This window comes from Diplotaxodon limnothrissa, linkage group LG9 (genome assembly GCF_057381915.1).
Source record: "Diplotaxodon limnothrissa isolate DT_005_m linkage group LG9, D_limnothrissa_male_GT1.1, whole genome shotgun sequence".
NCBI classification, from domain to species: Eukaryota; Metazoa; Chordata; class Actinopteri; order Cichliformes; family Cichlidae; genus Diplotaxodon; species Diplotaxodon limnothrissa.
Window position 1 is genome coordinate 27,855,637 of NC_140604.1, and position 18,314 is coordinate 27,873,950.

Consider the following 18,314-nt stretch of genomic DNA (forward strand, 5'->3'; position numbering starts at 1 on the left):
AGGTGGGCATTAGCCTTGATTTGACTCTGTCTAGCTTGCCCACGTTCCAGAGTAGGCCTCCTGTGGTTGCAGGTGTTTTTCTCATTTATTGGCATAAAGTGTAATTTTGTCTCTACCTGATGCTGTTGCTTGTCAGTGGATAGATAATGGCACTGCTGCTAACTGCTAACTCCGATATGTGTGTTTGCTGGTGTGTTTCCACAGGAGGAGTGCCAGAACTACATCAGGGTGCTACTGGTAAATGGGAACAGGCTGTTTACATGTGGAACCAATGCCTTCACCCCCATCTGCACCAACCGAACGGTATGAACAATGCCAGAATTTGTCTTGGCTTCTGCAACGCTGCATTATTTTGACCTTAACTTTCACACAGAGTCTTATCATTTATATCACTTATATCATTTATATCTACTATATCCCTGATAGTGTTAATTCAAGGGAAGTTGGTATATTATTAATATATTACGTAAATCCTTCAAGAGTGATAGTCTGCTAGTATTTTGGCTCGTTACCTATGTTTTCAGTGTTATATTACACTGGTAGTGAGTATTACGACATAACACATACATGCACCTGCGAAAGAAAAGATTAATTCATGTGCAATAAAATGTAGTCTTTGCAGTGTTGCTACGTCTTCATGCAATAATATCAGAGGCCTGTTGTTCAATAAGCTAGCAGTTCATCCATCCACCCACCCATTCATCCATCCATCCATTCACCCATCCATCCATCCATCCATTCACCCATCCATCCATTCATCCATCCATCCATCCATCCATTCACCCATCCATCCATCCATTCACCCATCCATCCATCCATCCATCCATCCATCCATCCATCCACCCACCCATTCATCCATCCATCCATTCACCCATCCATCCATCCATCCATTCACCCATCCATCCATTCATCCATCCATCCATCCATCCATTCACCCATCCATCCATCCATTCACCCACCCATTCATCCATCCATCCATTCACCCATCCATCCATCCATCCATCCATCCATCCATTCACCCATCTATCCATTCATCCATCCATCCATTCACCCATCCATCCATCCATCCATCCATCCATCCATCCATCCATCCATTCACCCATCCATCCATTCATCCATTCATCCATCCATCCATTCACCCATCCATCCATCCATTCACCCATCCATCCATCCATCCATCCATCCATTCACCCATCCATCCATCCATTCACCCATCCATCCATCCATCCATCCATCCATCCATCCATCCATCCATCCATCCATCCATCCATCCATCCATCTATTTTCTGCTGGGTTCAAGGGGAGCAGCAGTCTAACCAGAGATGACTAGGCTTCCTTCTCCCCAGTCATCTCCTCCAGCTCTTACAAAGCAATACCAATGTGTTGCCAAATTAGCTGAGAGATGTAATATGAAGGATTTTCATTTTTCATTTTGAATGTCACTTTTCTCCTTTCCTTAAGTTTAAGACTGAGTCTAGCCAGCCTTTGGAGGAAGCCACCGCTTGTGTTCACGACTTTGTTCTTTCAGTTACTCCCCACAGCTCATGGGTTCATAGGTAAAAGTGACAATCTAGATCCAATGTAGTTCCTGCCTGTGGATTGGATGGTGGCTAAATGAAGGAGGTCTTAGTGGTCCAATAAGATGCCTTGGTTAGATCTTGGCTTTGGTAAGCAAGCCAAAGACTCTTCTAGATGAATGTCTTGAGTTTTTATTACTCCTCCAGCCTGCTTATGGAAATCTTTTTATATACCCCGTCTTCAGGTACTAGGCTAGCCTGCACTTTGAAAAATCATACTAAAAAGGGATATTGGGTTTGTTAAAATGTGATACCAAGGGGTCTTGACGAAGCAACATTATCTGTACAATTATATTTGTGAGTATGTATGTCTCACTTTCATGTTGAGTTTCGAGTTGCCAGTTTAGTTGTTCTCTCGAGCATCCCTGAAAGTCGTTATTTTTTAATAAGCCTGCAAATATTCCAAATATTAAGACTGATTGATCGGTGGATGTCGTCAGAAAGAAAGGTCAAGGTTGATAAACACACTTAATCAAGGTATGATTGAGATCTTAATATCACAGGATTCTCTGTACAAGCTCTTGTGGCTTTTCTTGCCTCCTGTTTTGCACTCTGGGATGTAGACTAATTACAAAATAAATCTTATTAAGCTCTCTTATTTTGGATGTCGTGTTACCTCAGACTTGTTAAGCATCGTAATCAAAACATTGCCTTAAGCTCATTACTCCTGAAAATCATGGTGCTGGCCTGCAAGTAAACAGACTCCCTGTCTCATCTGTTCTGCTTTGTCCTTCTTCATGAGTCACGGCAATTACTTTGCACCTTTCTAGCACATCACATTGTCTTTTCGTCTCCTATATTTCTTTCTACCGTGACGCAAGGTTTTCGCTCCTCTCTCTCTCCTCCTAACTCAAATTCCCTGCAGCTCTTAATCCCATGTTTTAAAGGATGTTTAGCTGGACTTTTCATTTTGAATTGCTATTGTGTTTCAGCAGGCTCTTGACACAGTTGAGCAACCCAATATTTTTCTCGTGAAGTAACCACCGGTTTGCGAGTGGCTGCAGCCCTTTCACTTTTATTATAAAAGCAGCACTAATAACCATGTTTCTTGGTAACTGACGTGTCAGCTGAGAACCTTTTTTTTGTTGGTGGTGGTGACAAATGCTCACTGATGTTAAGTATAGAGCAGCGCTTAAAATGTTAGAGTATTGTTCTTACCTTAGAACAGCAATAAGGCCATAGCATAGATATCTAGCTCTCGTTCTGTTGTGCGTTTAGAGGAGGAGGAAGCAGGAGCTTACTATTATGATGACATTTGTTTTTGTCCAAAAGCACTGAATCCAAAGGTCAGTGGCTCGTAATGACTGTTTACCGCTGTGAAAATACATATAGTTGAAATGCCATGGCATTATTATAGCAGTATTTCATCAGGCGCTGTCATATTTACCCACTGAACGTCCGTTAATGTGAAACACGAGTTGGGAACAGCAACGGCGACGGAATCACGCTCGGACAGATTTACTATCAGCTGTGGTGATAAACAGACAATGAGGAGAATATTAATGGTTTAATAAGCGCTGGGAGATGGATGATTAAATGCTGTTAACCATTTGAGTTTTTTGACTGACTTTCTCTCTTGATTTATGTCTCTATTTTAAGTTGTTATAGTGGTCCTAGTTGGGAATAGATTCGATTATACACTATAACTCATGCTGCAGCACAGGATGAGAAGGAGCTTCGCCTTCTGTTCATGGTTACTTGACAGATAGGCACTGGATGTGTCATATAAAGTGATATCCCCCGTGTCTCTTCGAGGATTACTGTTGACAACTCTGTCCACTAGCGCATCTCGGATCAGACATAGGGCTTGCGGCTAGACTTCTTGCTATAGTGGGTAGTTTAAAATTCTCTCAACGGCTTCTCAGTAGCACCATACACAGCATCCCGCTGGCACTCGCAGTGATTTGTCTTCCACTGTGAGCTGTCTCTTTCTGCATCGTCTCTATCAGGAGCATTCAGAGTCACTTCAGCGCCCTGTTCTCGCAGCTGCCGGGTCTGCCATAGAGACAACTGTCACTTCACTTCCTCAAAATGCGACGGATGCACTGCGTTCTATTTATCGCTGCTGCTCTTGGTTTTCTAAATGGCCCGATTGACCTTAGAATGACTATTCCGGCCCACAGAAAGAGTCCAGTCAATAGCAGGCTTTCATCTCGGCCTGGCAGAGATTAGACAGGGCCGCTCTGTCTGGTGTGGTTTGGGCGGAACAGGGGTGGCAGGAATGAACAGAACTCTTGATCCAAATTGACCAGCTCCGGGAAATTGGCGGCAGAAGTCGGCTGGCTCGTTATGGAATAAGGGAAGGAATGCACAGATTGATGAAAACGTGTGAAAAGCAAGGGGAGCATTTGAAGCGTTTGAGACTTTGCACTGTCACTTGGAGTGGATAGAGTCATAAATGTGGAACGAGGCTGATTGATAGAAAAGTAATTGCAAATAGAATAATTTTAATTATTCTTTGTGCATGTCTAAACTTGCGTCATGCATTTTTTGTCCCCCATCAGAACTCAGATGAACTCGGATGGGAGCACGAACCATGAGCTAATCCCCGTATACTGTGTTTACTTTTGCACCATAAAATATAATTACATCTTGGATTTAAAAATTGCATTACTACTTTTTTGGTATTCAAGGCTGCGTCTCTAAGCTATGGCCTGTGCTTCTTCTCCTTTTTTTGGAGGAGCAACCAGAGCAGTGTGTCAGTGCTAAGCCGGGGTCATGCTGTAAAGTATTTTTAAAAAGCGGGGAGTTGGATTTGGCTTCATATTCAAAGGCAATATGCAACAGAAGACTGCATCTCACATCAAGCCTCTTTTTGAGCTCAGAAGGGCTTCTTAAAGTTGTGGTATAATAGCGCTACAGCCAGAAAAACAGCTGCTTGTCCTGTAGAGACATCAGAAACCAAACCAACTAAACAATGCAGCCAAGAGTAACTTGATTTAAGAAGCCGGTTTAGGAATTTTATTGGTTTTATAACAGGTGGTTTCTTAACGTTGGACTTGAAACAGCTGCTGTGTTGCTGTGTTTTACATTGCTAATGATTCTAAATGTGTTCTTGCTGCTCCTGAAGGTTTTGCTCAGATAGATCTATGTGTGTGTTTCTCAGTAGATGTAAACCAAACAAAACATAATGAGAGGAAGTATTTGTTTCCATTTTTTTCAGTCTGCAGCATTTGCATATTGGCAGGAACAAACAAAACATTACCAGACTCCTCCAGTTTGAATTTTAATGCTGCCCTTTGATACTATGTCCTATATTTTTATGCAGGTTTTCAAAAATAATCATTTGTGTGAAGAAAACAACTCTTATTCCCACGAGTGTTTCTTTTCATTGCTTTGGCTTAACTCATGGGATACTCATGCTAACAATCAAAATAAGCTTCTTTTAGTAGTGCGTATGGAGCGTCTGCTTCCAACCACTCACTGTTTGTTTCCTCTTTAGTCTCCTCGCCTTCATTGTCTTCTCTCTCTGTGTTGCAGTTGACTAATCTGACAGAGATCCACGATCAGATTAGCGGAATGGCTCGGTGTCCCTACAATCCCCTCCACAACTCCACCGCCCTCATCACCTCCAGCGGGGAGCTGTACGCCGCCACTGCCATGGACTTCTCTGGGCGAGACCCCGCCATTTACCGCAGCCTGGGCGGCTTGCCACCGCTGCGCACTGCCCAGTACAACTCCAAGTGGCTCAACGGTGGGGAGCTGCCAAAGTTCAAATGAATGCTACATTTTATGCAAATCTATGTAAAAAGTTGTTACATAAAGATAAATGGCCATTTCGAATAGAGAGAAACACCATAGGAGGATTTGCTTTCTTTTTTGCTTTATCCCCGCGCAGCTATCGAACATTAGCACTGCAGCTGCCGGGGCTTCAGTTTGTGACTTCGACGATGCTTGAGCTTGGCAGATGCTTATGTAGCATGGGAGTTGGAATCTGTCTCTGCTGAAAGATTATCTTCCACCTTAAATCTGCTGCGCAATGCTGTTTTGGCGAATGCTAAGAAAAGAAGATCCTCCTCTCATAATTGTTCTGCTGCGTTTCACCTTAAAAAACAATTAATTCTTAAGTTACTAAGCAACTAGAAAATCTTTATATTTACCGTCTAGGAGGGGCATAAAATTGTGAATTCATCCAACAACAAAAAAAAAAAAATCAATGTCTTTTCCCCTGAACGTTCAGGCTGACTTCAAGCAGAGACCTCCTCAGTGCAGATTGGGCGACTTCAGAGCGCTTAAGGTGTCCAGCCTACAGAGGAGCAGGTCAATCACTATCTTGTCAGCAAGTGACTTTTATCTGATTCACATTTAAGTTAAATTGAAAAAATAAATTAAAAACTACCACATACAGCAGCTTGGCAGCAACCTTCTGGGAGACGGTTTAATAACTAATTTTATGGCGAATTGATTTTTTTTCCACACTGCCCTCCAAAGGTGCAGAGGAGAAAAGAGTTGAAACGAGGAGGTGCTGGGGAGGGGGTAACTTTCATTTAAACCTGAATTAAATCACTGTCAGTGAGAATAAAGTGTGCGGTTTAAATCCAATAATGTCATACATAAAGATGAACGCTGTAGTCGTGACAGTGTCGTGGAGGTCGTGTGTTTCAGATAGGGTGAAGCTATTACGCTACACCTGTTTTGGTCATTTCTCATCCTAACCTTTAGGTTTGGGGAGTGAAAAATGAGTTTTCTTATTACAACACAACGCCATTAATAACATAGCCTGTAGTTATTAATCCTGATCACCTGCTGTTGTGTGGGCTGAGTGCTCGCACACACTGCGAGTCAATCAGTCATAGCACATACCTCGTTCGCTCTCCCACTCCGTCTTACTCCCACAACCTTAAATAGTTTTCTTTCTGTATTTTTTCTCCTTTTCTCTGCACTTTATCTTTCTTTTGGCATCCTTCAATTTTTCTTTCTATGTCTTCTTTCTCTTTCGGACATGCCACCTCCCATTCATTCCCCTCCTCTCTTGTAACCTTTGCCTCAACAGAGCCGAATTTTGTGTCATCCTACGATATTGGCAACTTCACATACTTCTTCTTCCGGGAAAATGCAGTGGAGCACGACTGTGGTCGGACGGTGTTTTCCCGCGCCGGGCGGGTGTGTAAGAACGACATCGGTGGCCGCTTCCTCCTGGAGGACACGTGGACAACCTTCATGAAGGCCAGGCTGAACTGCTCCAGACCAGGAGAAATCCCCTTCAACTACAACGAGCTGCAGGGAACTTTCTACTTGCCTGAGCTGGAGCTGCTCTATGGCATTTTTACTACTAATGTGTGAGTGACATGAACCGTAATATTTATTGTTCCATCCACAGAAAATTAGCAAAACCCAGATAATTTAGCTACTGTTGCTACACCTCAAGCTTTCTGATCTCACGTGGCAAGTATCATGTGGCTAATGCTAGCTACTTGACTAGACATTCTCCTCCTGCTAAGAACCTGGGTTTCCCATTGTTACTGCCTAATCCATACCAGAAACACGCCAAAAGGCCTTCCTGTCCTTTCCTTTCACAATAAAAGTCTGTTACGTCTATATTGAGATTGCAGTAGCTTAAAATGGTGACATGGTAGTACCTATACCTCTGTGGCTTCCCTCAGGGCAACTTGGCTTCCTTGCAGAGTCCAAAGACATGCATAAAGTTTGGTGATTCTAAACTGTCCATAGGTATGTGCATAAGTGATTGCCGGTCTCAGTATTCGACCTGTGACAGACTCGCGACCTGCCCATGGTGTACTCTTACCCTATGCCCGCTGGGATAGGCTCCAACTCTCTGCTGCTCTAATAAGAATAAGGCAGAAGAGAATGGATGTATGGATGAAGGGATAGTCTTAGTTTAGTGAATACAGTAAAGTAAAATTCAACATATGTTTTTAAACCTTAAAGTTTGACTTTAATTCATAACATTTTGCATATAAGAAACAAAAATGCTGGCACGCACGTAGTGGAGGCGATCACTGCCATCGAAGTCAGATGAAAGAAGAGCTCTTTGTAGAAACAAGAAAAATGTAACACGTGCGTTACTTTACACACTGAGACTGATGCCAGGTAACAATAGTTCAGTGATTTTCATCGGTCAGCAGCAAGAAAATGATTTTTAAAAATCTGTAGCTGTGATAAAAAAAAAGTTCATATATTGTTGTACAAGTTTTTTAAAAAGTTCGGGTTTCTGTGTGCTGATCGGGTACTGAATTACTAAACTTTTTGCTGTGTGTTGCCAACAAAACACATTTTAAGTATACCCTCAAAAAAGCAAGTGAAAGTCTGGAACGACTTGATTTGAGAACCACTTCTAGTGTCAGACTGAATTTTCCAGCAAAAAAGAAAAATCAGAAACCTAGAAAAGTTATCTTAAAAATGTTTCTTCAAATGTGTGTGTTTGTTTGTTTCAAATCATTCACCAATTATTCATTTTAAATTATTTTCCTTGGTCTTTGATATCATGACTAATCAGAATAATTCAGTTGTTTATTCAGCATTTATTTGGTTATTCTTTTAAAAATTATATTTTTTGTTTTCATGTTTTTCACATAAATTTTAGTTCATTTTAAATGGGAAATTCTGTATGAACATGCTATTAAATTGGGTTATACATATAGCTGGTTCACAGCAAAAGTTACAAGTCAAGGTATTTTAAATTTTAAGGTAAAGATCGTACAATATAATAGAGGACAAAACAGGACATATCTTTGTTATATTTTATGCAGCGAGTGTATATAATTGAGTGTTGTGTAACCATATTATTGTCTAGAAATGTTCATCCTCATAGCCCAAGTTATCTACAAAGAGGGCTGCAAATCCCATTTATTCCCCACAAAAGAAGCTTATCATCTTGCTCCACACTATATTAGGTATATGGGAGTATAATGAAAAGTATTATTTTTTTGGGGCGATCGTGGCTCAAGAGTTGGGAGTTCGCCTTGTAATCGGAAGGTTGCCGGTTCGAGCCCTGGCTCAGACAGTCTCGGTCGTTGTGTCCTTGGGCAAGACACTTCACCCGTTGCCTACTGGTGGTGGTCAGAGGGCCCGGTGGCGCCAGTGTCCGGCAGCCTCGCCTCTGTCAGTGCGCCCCAGGGTGGCTGTGGCTACAATGTAGCTTGCCATCACCAGTGTGTGATGTGTGTGTGAATGGGTGGATGACTGGATATGTAAAGCGCTTTGGGGTCCTTAGGGACTAGTAAAGCGCTATATAAATACAGGCCATTTACCATTTACCATTTTGTTGTCGTAAACATCAAAACCCTTTCCCTCTTTTTGTCTCGCCATCTTTCTTTCCTCCTCCTACCTCGCTCATACACACAAACACACCTGTGCGCCCCCACGTGCACACACAGGCCATTATTAAAAGCTGAGTAATCAATTCTGTATGGTCAGTGCCTTCACATTGCTGAAAAGAAGTCTTTTGAAGGGTATTGGAAACATTTCCCCCTGCAGGCACAGAGTTTAATGAACAGCTGCACTGGATTATAATTCACACCGCCCAACTCTCACTGTTTGAGTTGAGAGTTAATACTCTCATTCTTTACTTTCTCATCCGAGGGAGGAGACCGGTACTTGTTGAAACTGACAGCTTAAAAAGTCAAAGCTGTATTTCAAGCATGAGATCTGTACAGTTAATCAGACAAGGCGAACAGCTTAATTGTGTCCCATTGCTGGATTTATATTCCAATAATGACCATCACTTACCCCGGCGTCTGCGTCTGTCTGTCAGTGTTTGATTTGTGTTGTTTGTGAGCAGTGCAGACATAAAGAGGTCAGCTGTACAAATACCAAGAAATGCTGAACAGATTTCTACTTGCAGTATAGTCCCCCTTTTTTGATTTTGGTTATTCTAACACTTACTTCTGTTTCTCTCTGTCTCGACATTCATCCTTTCCATTCTCTCATCACCCTCTGTTGGATTCTTCCTGCCTTTTTTTATCTTCCTGACATTCAGAAACAGCATTGCTGCCTCTGCAGTGTGTGCCTTCAATCTCAGTGCCATATCACAGGCTTTCAACGGGCCCTTCAAGTATCAGGAGAACTCAAGGTCGGCCTGGCTGCCCTACCCAAACCCCAACCCAGACTTTCAGGTAATGAAACTATTTAAGTCTGTTTATTTCGCAAACAAACCACAAATGCTTAAAAAATGTGTTTAATTTAGTCCCAATAATGCTCTCAGCTCTGTTGGACTAAAAGCCAAAAAGCGTTACAGTTATTGACTGTGCAATGGAGACCTCACTCACTATACAGAGAACCCGGGTTAAGCCTGGTAACCAAACTCACTAGCATGCTAACACTATTGCTAACGCTATTTTGCTAATGAGAATGCTAATTACTTCAGTTATCCCAATCCAGAGCTTTCGAACTCCACCTAAATGTTACAGATAGAGTCGATCAGATTTATGCTCTGGGGTTTGATGTCTGCACAAAAATTAATGCTTGTCAAGGCCAAAGTTTTGGACCAGTGATGCATTCCTCCATGCTGCTAGCATAGTTAAAACCATATGTGATGGAGCAGCTTTTTAAAGGATGTATGTGAGGTAAAGTTGAGATCTAGCTGCCCTTCTGTGATTGTGACTGATCTCTTTCTTTTTAAGCTAGGGGTCATTTAGACTCAACACACAATCAAATCAGTCATACAGTACAGCTGGGAGCACGCCCAAGGAAATATATGCATTTAGTGTGTATGCTGCATGTGTATGCTGATAAATAAATGTGTGCTTGCTTTGATCGGCCTTGGTCAGAGTCCGAGGAAGCTTTTCACTCTCATTAATTTTCTCTCTCTTTCAGTCACCTCTCTCCTCTGCTCATGAGCACACACATTACGACCGCTCGTTATAAAATCCAGTGATTTTTACAATGGCACAATCATTCCTTGAAGATGTCTCATAGCCTCGTTCTGTGAACTGTGGGCCTCCTAATAAACTGTCCTTGTTTTGCACAAGTGGCACTTTATGTTTATGCTCCATCCTAAAACCCGCAGGGGCAAACCAAGCACCTTATTCTGATTTGAAGCACTCCTCCATACTGATGGCATAGCGGGAATGCTTTATTAGCAGAAGAAGTGGCTCTCAGTTGTTGCAGGCTTAGCAGATAGCGAATGAGCTAATCCTCGCAGCTCTCCGTGAGGGATTCAAATCCCTCTGAGGCATGGCTACCAGTGGTGAGCAAACCCCTTGTTTCCACACATCATGGCCCTCGACCGTTTTCCCACCAACAGATGCATGAGTATTCACGATGCCTACTATCGAGAACTAACGCAGACACGTTATCTGCGGAAAAAGTGGCTGAAATGCACATAGAGAAAAATGCTGGGTGTGATAGTATTCTAAAAAAAAAACATGCACATACATATGAATTTGTAAGCTGTCACTGTCACCACGTATTCACATTTCTGCACATCAGCACCATCAAGAAAACCAGTGCTCCTTATCTGGTCACAGATGTATCCTCTTCAGCACCTTGTACATGTAGGTACATCATCGGTGGGGGGGTTCTATGCACTATAGACTTTTATACGGCTTCTTCCTCTTCCATCTCATCTTTCCACTTAAGCTCAGGCACAATGGCTGCTCCTCACCACTGGACCGATGCGCACTTTATCTAGGTTTCAGTGACATCTTCATCAAGCATTTGTCAATGTTGGAGGATTAGATTTACGAGCACAGGATTTATAGCCTGTCCTTTTTTTTCAGGCCTTTCTACAAGCACACCTACAAACCTACACACACACACACACACACACACACACACACACACACACACACACACACACACACACACACGAGTGAATGCACAAACAAACACCTACAGGAAACTTGCAGCCATGAAAGCCACTGGCCACGTACATGTCTACCGTACACAAATACGCCCTCAAAAATAAAGGGTTATAGATTGCTGCCAAATAGAGATAATTATGACTGCGAGCTCATCACTCAACACACACATACTGGTCATTGATTGAGAGCTTAATTCCCTGTCTGTCTGCAAAGAAAAGCCCCCCATTTATTTGAACCACGCGGATTGATTCTGGAGAGTTTATTCAGGCGATGAGTCATGTTTGCTGTACATTAGGAGCTAATGCCTTCTATGAGTTGTATAGGTTTTCTGTCACTCTGTAATTGCTAACAGTAAAAACACATTCATTGCTTATGTCTGAAAATAAACTTTAAAGTTCAACTCAAACCCAAATATGAATGTCCTTATTATGGTTTATATTTAGATGTCAGGAAAATAAAAGTGTCAGTTTTCTTTGCCTTCCTTTGGCTGTTATATATAATCATAAAATTGACCAATAAAATAACCAGATTTAGTTCTAACCCACATTGTTTTTAAAATACTGAATAACCTGGAAGGTTAGGGGGAAGAGAGTGGAATAGCATGCTATCAGACCGACCCACCTGGATGGATTTCTGAGTGGCACTTATCATCCTGCCAGAGCGCAGTCCACTGGTGATGCACGAGACAGCTGATGTTGGATGGGTCCTCAGCCAAATAATGGCTGTGTCCCTCACCTTGACTGTACTGAGGAAATCACAACATCCATCTCACGGTTCATTCACAGATGTCATAGACCCTCACTGGTCAGTGTCTGACTTTGTCTCACTGTGGCAGAAATATAGTCACAACGACACTCTGGGATTCAGAGACACGCACACAATGCAAGGACAAACCGCAAAAGGAAGCCTTACACGTGCGTTGCTATTCAGGCTGCATCGCGTAGACACGCAGCACATTTTTGGCACAAGCAGGAAGTTCATTTTAGGCAGTCTGGCACATGGGCACACTCAGTGTTGCTCCTGCTTGTCCTTCAGGGCTTTAATTTCCCATTTCCTGATGTGGCGAGGGCACTGATCCATTCACCAGTGTGGGGAAGCCCTCTACGATTCTCATCTGTCAGCCCTGGGAAGGCCGAGGATTGATCTCTATAAAGTCTCTGTCATGTTCATACTGTAGCTAGTCAGCAGGAACTAATTACCACCCAAGGTCCAGTTTCAACCAAGTAAGAAATGAGTGTGTATAGTTATCCTGGAGCAAACATGATCCTATGTACAAAACAGTCATTTGGGCTGATGCAAGTGCAGAACAAAGCTTATTTTGCTTTTCTCTGCTTTATCAGTTAGTATAGGACTATTCTTTGTGAACTGGGCCTCAATCCATGATCCTGAACCCAGCCTGGGACCTCTTTTACTGAAGAGGACATGCATGGTTAGCTTTACTCATCCAGCTCTCCCTCAGCAGAAATGGCTTTATGCCTCACCTTGTCCCTTTCAGCTTGGTGGAGAAAAGGATCTACATTTCCACTTTAAAAAGCATGAGGATCATCCTGTGAATACCAAGTGCCTCGCAAACATTGACTTTTAGAGAGCTGAGAAGCACAGCCAGGTTTTCAGTATATAGCTTTCAGGTAATCCAATGTGTTTTCAAATAGTTTATGTACCTTTAAGAAGTACAGTTAGGTCCATATATATTTGGACACTGCCACAAGTTTTGTTTTTTTTACCTGTTTACTGAAACATTCCGATTATAGGTATATAATGGACATGGAGATAATGTGTAGACTCTCAGCTTTTATTTGAGGGTTGTCACTCAAACAAGCCTTTTGTTGATCTACATATTTTATTTTATTTTATTTTATTTTTTACATTATTTACATTTGATCTTTTACATTGTATATAATGTCTATTGATTTTATTGTTTATTTTAATATTTTAATATTTGTGTACAGCGCTTTGTGATTGCCTGTCTGCGAAAAGCGCTTAATAAATAAAGTTTACTTACTTACTTACATTTAAACTGGACGAAGGGTTTAGTAACTTTCGAGCCACTGAAATGAAGGTATTGTGTTAAAAATGCTTTAGTTCCTCACATTTTTATGCAATCTTTTTATTTAAAAAAAAAAGACCGCTTTAAGTCTGCACTTCCACTGCATCTGAGTTGTTTCATTTAAAATCCATTGTGGTAATGTACAGAACTAAAAGTAGAAAGAAAAAGTCTCTTCCCAAATATTTATGGACCTAACTGTAGATACACTTTACAGTTTGTTTAAAATCTCAGTGATCACGTTACACAGAAAGTTGCAAAGTGTTTTTTTTTTTTTTTTACAATAGTAGTGCACTGTGATGTGTGATAGTGATGGCTGGAACTATACTGAATTTGAAAAACGACGTTTCAAAATCGTAAAAATCGTTTTAGTAACATCCAATAAAAAGATTCAGTTAACAATACAGTTTTAAAAATGAACACACTTGGGTTTTACAATGTCCTCTAACGTGAAAAAGGAAACCATACTCCTCTTGACTCCTTAATATTTCCGTCTTTAAAATCCCATTTGGAGAGTGTTCACTTTATTGAACTGTTTTTTTTTTTTAGTAATAGACTCTGGGAAATATGTTACATAGCGGATATTTCTTATTATAAGCCAGCGCCGCAGCACTGACTCTGCTTCAGTCGCAGGTCTCTACCGGGACTTGAGAACTCCAAGTAAACAATGCCTGATAAAATCTAATTTATCTGTAACAATGGAATTCACTCATTTCTGTGAGACACTTCTGTTGTTTTGACTGCAGATTTTTACAGTCCAAAAATCGTGGGTGCAAGCCATTTTGAGTGCAGGGTGGGAGTTCTTTGGTTGAATGATATTGTTGCATGCTTTATTTTCAGAGTAGCAATAACGAAGACCTGAAAAGTGATTTAAGAAGATACTTTTGAGGTAAAGAATGACAAAATCAAGACACACTGTTATGGGGGTACCAATAAAGCTCACCAGCAATATATATGCATATGAGGAGAAGAATCTAATGAAAGAGATAACTACTTGCTCAGTCAAACATCACATTCAGACTCCTTCCATCAGCCTCGGTGTATTGACTACAAAGTCTTGAGGTTGTGAGGATAGAAAACCAGTGCAACGACTCAGCAATTGACTTTCAAGCCTTGTTCATTTAATCATTCAATCCCTCCCTTTTCCATCTCTGGTGGTACTTCTGAACAAAAAGCTTAAGCTTATTAACTTGCCATCCCAGAGGCTTTTATTAATGAAATCAGTCAAACCTTTTCTTTTTTTTCTTCCTTTCCGACTCCCCTACCTTCCCCACAGTGTGGCACCATCGACTCCGGCGCTTACGTGAACCTGACTCAAAGAAACTTGCAGGATGCGCAGAAGTTTTTACTGATGCATGAGGTGATCCAACCTGTGGTTCCTGTGCCCTACTTCATGGAGGACAACGTCCGCTTCACTCATGTGGCAGTGGATGTGGTGCAGGGGAAAGACACGCTGTTCCACATCATATATTTGGCCACAGGTAGGTCTTTAAGATTGCATCTACATATTTCTTTTTCATGCACATTGAGTTTTGGACCTTCTGATGTCAATGTGTGACATATTAAAGGGTCTAAAAATAAATTTTCTCTATTAGCTTCTTGTTATGAGGAACAGTATCCTACATAAACATGTTATTTATTTAAAGTGGGCAAAATTAGAGCTAAATTTGTCTTAATTCATAAAAAAGGGTCATTATTTTTCAAATGTTAGCTTTAATTGTTACTTCGACAGCCATGAATATTGGTTGTCACAGTAAAATACTTAAAATTATACTCTCATAATTGAAGTGCACTCTGTACGTGAAAAATAGGGGGCTGTGTGAAGACAAATGAAACCAATCTATCAGTATGATTATCATGTAGACGCCAAAGCTCTGTCTTTGACATGGGTTTAAATCACTTTTTTACCTCCATATGTTCTCCATATGCACTGACGCAACATAAACTATTATGCAGGCAGGCTCACCACATGTCACTCCCATGCAATCCCTCATGAAGAGATCATAAATACCATGAAACAACAGACAGCGATGCATCAAAAGCAGACAGATGGATAATTAATAACACACACACATTCAGCCCTTGCACGGTTACCCAGTCTGACGTGCGTGGTGCCGTCTGCTTATCAGTCCACTGTTTGATCATAATGGCGTGACAATATGTGATGTTAGACTTGGCAAGGTGGGGGAAACGGTATCAGCAAGACACCAGATAGGCACCAGGGTGTCTTTATTATGATATAACACACATACGTGGATTATGAACAGGTGTACTGAGCAGAATTTGAATGTAGTGACCCACTTCACTGTGCTAATGTACCATAAGCCCACTGGGAAATGTCAACATGATCTTCCTGTTGTAGCGTCAGTGTTATTTTTGGATATCTCATATACAAGCATACAAGCTCTTTTTCTCCCTCTTACTTACACACACACGAAAACACACACACACAAACACACACACAACCTGTTCCAGTTCGCTGCCTCCGTGCTTGGCATCTCCCTCAAAAACTCCCCTCTCATTGTTTGCATGGGGCTGTGATCAATGTAGCATTGGACCAGAGTTGCCCACACTGCAAGTTCCCTAGACACTAACCAGACGCTAATGAAAACATCTGAAATGCCGCCAAGGCCACTGGCTAGCACACATACTGTACCTAATCACATGCCATTATTAACGCCTAAACACACCCCACTGATTGGGGCCATTGTGGAAAAGCTGCTAGCTACAACTAGGGGTCCAAAGATGTGAAGGTGTGGGGGTTTTCAATTTGAACATGTGGCAAGCAGTCACCTTGTTTTTCAGCCCTCGTTAGGAGTTTCTGCCCTGAAGCAGTATTTATTTTCTTTCCATTAACGTGAACAGAATTCAGTTAAAAGCAAAAGACTTTTAAATTCATTGTTCACCGCAGTGCTAAACTTTTAACCAGGTAAATCCTTTAAGAAAAAAAACAATGCTTTTCTTACTCATAAGGCATTAATGATTAAAACTTTAGCTAATTAGTCATTTGCAAAAGTAATTAGATACAGTAACTGTGACCTTAGACGTCCTCACACGGATGCATATAAAGCATATCAGAAGTAAGACATATACATATATTAATATAAGCTACATTTGCAACAGCACAAAAATAGAAGTAGGATTACATTAATCTTTGATTAAACAGATAATGCTATAATTATCTATTATAATTTATCTGCTATGATTTAACTTTGAGCAAATAAGAAGTTAATGATTTTGATTAAATATGAATCGAATGATCTGAAATCATTGCACTGTATTTTTAATTAAACTTCAACATACAGTCACAACGTTTTTCTGAAACACGTGTGCACAATAAAATAATCTTGGATTTAAAAATAGAAAACCTTTTTTTTAAACTAATTTGAAAGTACGGGGTAAGAATAACACCTATGCACATATAGTAGCTGCCTACACATAAATAGTAGGGGTGCAACGATATTCGTATCGATATTGAACCGTTCGATACAGTGCTTTCGGTTCGGTACGCATATGTATCGAACAATACAACATTTGTAATTTATTTTATCAATTTTCCTTCTGACGATGCTGTCTGTGTTGAGCGCTCAGTGAATCTGTGTTCGACTACTCCGCCTAGGCTGCACTGTCGAGCGCAGATCCACTGAGCGCTCAACACAGACAGCATAGTCAGAAGGAAGAGCACAGGGCAAGCTAGCGAGACAGAAGTTAAGCTCTACTTGCAACAAGCAAATTGAACCTCATTCAGATCTGGCGTTTGGAATTATTTTGGTTTTCATGTGACGTATGACCCTGAAGGTAAGCGAGTCATGGACTAAAGTAAAACAGTATGTTGGATGTGCCATGCAATGCTCAATTACATTGGTGTGAACTAGTGTGTTAGCGCAGTTAGCTCGTTAACGTGTTGGCCGTCTAGCCCCATGCACGGAGCGATCGGCGGTAGCTCGTTAACGGAGATTTGCCGTGTTGTGGCGTTAAGGTCATTTCAACGAGATTAACCTGAAAGCACTAGTGGGAACACAACGAATATGACTGCACATTTACGCCGACATCATCCTAGTGCAAAGACAAGTGGAAGCAGACACAAAAAAGCAAGCATGCTACTAACTTTAGCCGAGTCATTTAGACAGCTGTTAGCACATGATTCTCCTTATGCTGCTGAGAATATAGCCCAGAAGAAGCGGATAGTATAGCTTTTATTTTGGAAAGAGCCATTTCTCTGTAATAAACTCTCTTTTCCAAAGATGAGTGATTCCTCAATCAGATACAGGGCTCGCAATATCGCTAGCCCGACGTCCTGGAGCTAGCGATTTTTTTCAGTCGGGCTACCAAAATCTTTCTCTTCCCTGCCCGTCGGGCTATTGTAGGAAAAATATATGTCAATGCTTTTGCATTCTTTCAGAAATGTAGCTGGGTAATTATGTCATTGGCATCGGTGAGCCACTGTCAATATGTGACATATTGAAGTCGCGTTTGAATTTGCGCTTGTTTTTTTGCTTTCACTTTGCAATCATGCGAACTGTGTATAGAGAGCGACAGCACTGATCTGTGAGTGATGATAATTTGTGCACCAATTCCTCTGACATCGTCTTATTAATCGTTAGCTTACTATGCAAACATGACAAGTGAAATCTCCTGCAGCTTAAACATGTGAGAGGTTGATCGCGCAGAGAATCGCTGAGCTTATGTGAGTGAGCGTGTAAAAGCATTTCAGTTCTGCTGAGCCAAATAAGACAGGTCAGGGTGAAGAAGTGACAGCCAAAGAAAAGCTTACCACAAAACGGAGAAGTTATGACAAATCAGACTATAAGGCAAAAAGAAAGTGCAGCTTTATGGTTTCATGGACAAAATAATTTCTGTGGCTGTGATATGACGAGCTAAATAACCAGGGCTGCACATAAGTGGTCCGCAGGTGCGCATTCGCTGTCA

At 41.3% G+C, this 18,314-nt stretch overlaps 1 protein-coding gene across 1 annotated transcript in view; it reads left to right on the top strand.

Moving 5' to 3' along the window:
* The window catches only part of sema5a (sema domain, seven thrombospondin repeats (type 1 and type 1-like), transmembrane domain (TM) and short cytoplasmic domain, (semaphorin) 5A), a 171,774-nt gene that overhangs the window by 81,620 nt on the left and 71,840 nt on the right, over positions 1–18,314 (top strand). Inside the window, exons 6-10 of the mRNA XM_085362966.1 lie at positions 205–303; positions 5,058–5,271; positions 6,571–6,856; positions 9,517–9,652; positions 14,662–14,866. Coding sequence (XP_085219092.1) covers positions 205–303; positions 5,058–5,271; positions 6,571–6,856; positions 9,517–9,652; positions 14,662–14,866 — 940 coding nt within the window. The remainder of the gene's footprint in view (positions 1–204; positions 304–5,057; positions 5,272–6,570; positions 6,857–9,516; positions 9,653–14,661; positions 14,867–18,314) is intronic.